The 5,568-nt window shown below is 33.6% G+C and overlaps 1 protein-coding gene across 2 annotated transcripts; it reads right to left on the reverse strand.

Annotated features, from left to right (window-relative positions):
- On the reverse strand, positions 364–5,131 carry LOC109355052 (probable serine/threonine-protein kinase PBL19). 2 transcript variants are annotated; one of them, XM_019597962.1, is made up of 6 exons: positions 4,912–5,131; positions 4,125–4,538; positions 3,218–3,478; positions 1,622–1,744; positions 691–1,225; positions 364–638 (listed from the first exon to the last, which is right to left on the reverse strand). In XM_019597962.1, the coding sequence occupies exons 2-6, from the start codon at positions 4,464–4,466 to the stop codon at positions 619–621; spliced, it is 1,281 nt and encodes a 426-aa protein (XP_019453507.1). In that variant the 5' UTR covers positions 4,467–4,538; positions 4,912–5,131; the 3' UTR covers positions 364–618. The 2 variants fall into 2 exon arrangements, with proteins under 2 accessions (XP_019453507.1, XP_019453508.1); XM_019597963.1 differs by lacking the exon at positions 4,912–5,131 and having other exon boundaries at positions 364–540; positions 665–1,225; positions 4,125–4,585.

Below are 5,568 nucleotides of genomic sequence, written 5' to 3' on the forward strand. Positions count from 1 at the left end.
CCATTTGGGTGACCATTTACCATAACTAGGTGTGGATTTGTAAATTAATAAAATCACTTTTTAAACTAAGTCATTTTGACTTGAACTTAAATCTACTATCATAGTGTCCTGGAACAATAAAGATCGGTTATCTCAAACTATCTTCCATATATTTTCCCGCGCTAATGAAAACACGTCAATTAAAAATTTTAAACGCTTATTTTTTCAATTTTTGTTTCATTGTCATTGGTGCATGACAAAATTAAGAGCATGGGTTAAGACAACAAATCTTTGTTCATCCACAAGGTACAAATATTCCCTAATTTTAAGGCCAACAATCAAGGCCTCATATTCATATTCAACATCATTGTTTGAGCAAAATAGTTTGAATGTTCAATACATCAGCAAAGTTGTTATTCTGAATCACTTCAAGTTTCAACATTAACTATACAAAGAAATGGACAACACCTTACATGCATATCAAAGAAAATAAGTGTCCATTCACATTCTATACATGGCAGGTACATTTATATTCTGCTCTATACATCATCATGGCCCAAAAATGGAATAGTTTACCATAACTGGGACAAGATGATATTTTTCAAGAGATTAATATCACTCTGTAGGATCAATAATTTTCTATTTTGGAACTTTAGCATCTGTAGGTAGATCATCATGGCCCAACTATTTTCTATTATGGAACTTTTGCACTTTGTAGGATCAAGAATTTTCTTCTACTATCACTTTCCACGCGTTCACCGAGTTTTGCTAGATGGGCCATCCTCCTTTTCCATGACTCTGAAGGGGTTGATTCATCCGGGTTTTTTTCGGGCTCAAGAGGTTCATCATCAGATGTGTCAATAATGCTTTTCTCTACAAATGATTCATCCTCAGAAACTTGGATTATCTGCTTCAATCTCTCTACCACCTGACTCGTTGTTGGCCGATCTTTTGCACTCTTATGCAGACAATCATCTGCGAGCTTCGCAAGTTCTTGCGCTCCATAAATGGAATACTGGCCTATAAGCCTTGGATCCATCAACAAGACAAACCTTTTGCTTTCAGGAGGGTACTGTTTCACCCATTCCAATAGTTTTTGTTCTGGTTTCGGTCTGTTTCTCTCCAATGCACGCCTTCCAGTAAGTATTTCGTATAGAACCACGCCGAAACTCCACACGTCACTCTTGGTGGTGAGATGGCCAGTTTGAATATAATCTGGAGCAGCATAACCAAATGTCCCCATCACCTGATTTTAAAAACAAAACATAAGTATTGCATAATCTAAATCATTATTCTAATATTCTGATATAATGTAAGGCTGATAAGCAACAACGTCAAAGCCTTTTCCGACTAGTTGGATCGGCTACATGGATTAAATGATTTCAGGTGATAAACATCTAGTATAAATACTTCTGAAACATTGATAACATTTTTCTTATATTTGTAACGATATATTTAGGGAGTCATCATTTTCGAGATATATAATAGTGCACAACGAAGAAAATTTTAAGCTGGAATTTGAGCAACAGAGAATACTGCAACATAAATTCTCCATCACTGAACATTGTGTGAGATCACCAAAACCATTACACTAATGAATCAGCAAAGGCAACTGAATAAATATAAGGCACATAACACTTACAGCAGTGGAAACATGTGTATGCCCAGCTATTGGCCCCTCCCGCGCTAGTCCAAAATCCGAAAGTTTTGGCTTAAAATTTTCATCCAACAATACATTTGAGCATTTAAAATCTCGATATATCACCTACAGCAGTATCACACAATCTGTTAGAACATAGAAGCAGAAGAACAAAGTAAACTCAAGTTATGCAATATTGAAATGTAAAATAAACAAGATTACCATGACAGAGAAGTTGTGACATAGAGAAGTTGGCAAATTACAAATACTTTCCTTGTTCTCTCAAGAAAAAGTAACCCAATTTAAGTTTTTGAACTTACTATGTTTGGTTACTCCCATCTAACATTGAACTCTCAGGGGACACAATATTTCATGCATATCCAACTTAAGTTTCCACCACTATTATGACCTTAACTTTAAAAACATCCTAATTTTATGTTCAACACAGCTTCGTACTGTGATGCTGTCGTCCACATTTCATACGAACGTTCTGCAGATATTTAGATGAAGTAATTGCAGCATAATATGCTCATACAATTGGTGTAAATTCCTAATTCCGAAGGAAAAACCAAAGTGTGTCAGGCAGCAACAATTTATGCGACTAATGCAATAAGTCATTTTAGAGAAAGCAAAAGGATGGGTCATCTCAATTGTTGGAATGAAAATATCATAAGTTATGGTCCTTATTCAGTCACAAAGGAGATTCTTAAACTATCAATTCTCTTTCTACTTCCCAACACAACTTCATATTATTAGGCAGTTCTCTGTTTCAAAGCAATGAAAAAGTAAAAATAGAATGAACAAAGACAAATTTGTGCCAACAGCTTCCGAGTATAAAAAACACAGGTCAGTGATCGAATCATTAGTCATCGAGGAAGGAAGGCCTTTCTCGTTCGCATGATTATCACACGTCATGCTTCAATTCATCCTAGAGTTTTTCTTAAAACGCATACAAATCTACATGGTAATAATTTCCAAGCAATCTCAGTGGTTAAGAGTTAAGGAGCTCCACCATATACTCTCTGCACAAGTATTAGCATTTAAATCAAAAGTTAGATGTAACTTATTTTGTTACTTTGTGTTCATCTAATTCCTCTTGTCTAGAATCAACTTAATCCATTTGAGGAAGGAAACATTACTTATTTATTTATCATTAAAATGTACCCTCCTCCAAGACTTTAGGATTTAAGCATGGAGAAAGCACATACTCACTCTATGTATGCTGAATTCTTAAGTTAATATTAACAACGGAGGCGGAAACAATAAAAGTCCTTATCGGCATGATCATACAAACTTCGATACTATGCCTAGGACCAACTCGGCCAGAAGCTTACATATAAACTATCAACTCAATGGACATTAGTGGTTTTAGATTTCTAACACCTATTAGTGGGAGAAGCAGGGCTAATATATGATAATAATACTTCAACAAGGTTCTTTGTACATCAAGAAATGGGACTCTAAGTTTTTATGATGTATTTCGAGAACTTGTGTACTAAGTTAAAAGTAAGTGAAGGATAGAGATAAACATATATGATGTTCGACATGATGTTCGACATTTGATGTAAAAATAATATAACTCAAAGCTTTAACTTGAACCTGAACTTCAGACTCTTCATGCAGATAAGCTAATCCTTGAGCTGCTCCAAGGGCTATCTCAAGTCTTCTTTTCCAAGGAAGAGGGTCATATGCTTTATTGAAAAGATGTGATTCTAAACTTCTATTTGACATGAACTCATATACAAGTAGTCTCTGAATCCCTCTTTCACCATCCACGGCACAATACCCGAGGAGTTTGACAAGATTTGGGTGCTCAACAACACCAAGAAACTGAACTTCTGCCAACCATTGCTTATGACCCTACACAATAGAAGCATTAAAAAAACCGGTTAAAAGAAGAGCGCCCCACTGATGGTGTAAAATTTTTGTCCCAGTACACGAGGCTCCCGCCTAATGAATTGCGGTAAGGGTAGATGTACGATTTGAACTCATGACCTCTAAGTCACAAGGCAAATAACATTACGTTGCACTGCCGAGGCTCACTCTCTAAAGTTCTGTGCAACAATACCATTTAATTAATTTATGCATATTTTGTGGATCTTACAAACTACAAGAATTAATAACAGGTTCAGTTAATGTTATGGAATATGGATATTCACATTGGCTATGAAATCTAATACCATGTCCACACTAAACAAGTTATAATATAAGCTGCAAATAATCAAGAATCATTTGAAATTCCGGGTGTATATATGTATGTATATATATATCTAAAAACATCCAGAATGTCAGCAGACACGGGTTTGTTTAAAAAAAGGACGGTCTAATACATGAGGCTCCTACTTAGTGGGATCTTAGGAGCGTATATGTATGCAACCTTACCCCACAAGTGGAGCAGCTGTTTTCAGGAAATAGTGTAATTTATTAAAGATAAATCTACAACATAAGTTTCCTTGCAACATTTACTAATAAAATCACTTACAATGAAATGTTTTGAATCTCTTACCTGTAATCCATCTTGGTTAAGCCTTTTGATTGCAACTAAAATAGGATCCCCTTTTCCACCAACAGGTTTGATTGTACCTTTATATACACTTCCAAAACCACCTTCTCCTATCTTAAAAAGTCTACTAAAATCATTAGTTGCATGCCTTAGCTCTAAGTAAGAAAACACCCTTAAATTATGAGCCTTCTCCTCATACAATTCGGGTATGCCACGTGGCGAAGCGGTCGAACCGGATGACCTATCAACCCCTGAGTATAAGGATTTCTCTTGATCATTGAGCTCAGGTGCTGATCTTTGCCTTAACTTTCTTGTTTTGTGCTTGAAATATGAAAAGCAACTCATTGCATATAATTCAATTTTCAACAAATCCTCACAATAATGAATCTTAAGAACAATCAGTAATAGTACAACCACCTAAGAAGGAAATAAATTAACTTTATGTGAGGAGAGAAAAACCCAACTAATGATAACAAAAGATTGAAGAACTAAGAAGTTAAAGATTAAAATAAAGAGCAGAACTAAAAATTAGTATATGTAACAAAAGTAAACAAAATCCGCCCTAAAAAGCGTGTCACTCCATGAAAATTATATGATTGATTGAAAAAATATATATTTAAATTAAAAGTTTAATAATTAAGTGTTTTCCTAAACAATCGTATTAACTGATACATGGAGTAACACACTTTATAAGACAAAAAATGTAATCTGTTGTTTAAGGTCTCTAGAATAAAAAACACTTTGGGCATATAAAAATTCAAAGACAAGGACATAAGTTATGGAGGCTTACCTTGTTGAATTGAAAAGTTCACGCGTATAATAAAGAAGAAAAACATAGAAAGAAGAAGTTTCTTCTATGTGTGTTTGGATTAAGTTGACTTATGAGAATTATAGCTGTCACATTTACTTATATAGTTTTCAATGAATTCGGACCAAAACAAAGAATTATGATATGAACCAACCAACTACGTCACCTCACATAATAAAAATTATATTACAACATAAGACAGCTACAAAATAAAAAGATGTTTAAAAAATAAGATGAATTCTTATATGAAAAATGTGACAATAATAAATCTTAGTTCTACAGACATATATGGATAGTTAGGATTAAAAGTTAATTATTGGTCATATAATCATTTAAAAAAGTCATGTGTATGCATCTTTTAATCATAACTGTTCAAATAAGATTCAATGATTCATATTACTTCTCATTTATTACAATAGTGCATCATTCTCACACGAGTCGCTTTCTATATATATATTAAGATTCAATGATATATATTAAGTATTCTCATTTCTCACAACAGCTTATTGTTCTCGATAAGTAGCTCCATATATATATATATATATATATATATATATTAAAATGTCATATTAACGTTAAACATTATTTAATTTTGTATGCTATACATGACATTGTTTATTATAATAACATTAAACATTA

This window comes from Lupinus angustifolius, chromosome LG08, assembly GCF_001865875.1.
Source record: "Lupinus angustifolius cultivar Tanjil chromosome LG08, LupAngTanjil_v1.0, whole genome shotgun sequence".
Taxonomy (NCBI): domain Eukaryota; kingdom Viridiplantae; phylum Streptophyta; class Magnoliopsida; order Fabales; family Fabaceae; genus Lupinus; species Lupinus angustifolius.

Coding starts and splice junctions, on each gene's coding strand:
- LOC109355052 (XM_019597962.1), bottom strand. CDS start 4,466: ATGAGTTGCTTTTCATATTTCAAGCACAAAACAAGAAAGTTAAGGCAA. Junction 1,226..1,621: donor ATACACATGTTTCCACTGCT/GTAAGTGTTATG, acceptor TTTTAAAATCAG/GTGATGGGGACATTTGGTTA. Junction 639..690: donor AAAATTCTTGATCCTACAAA/GTGCAAAAGTTC, acceptor ATCTACCTACAG/ATGCTAAAGTTCCAAAATAG.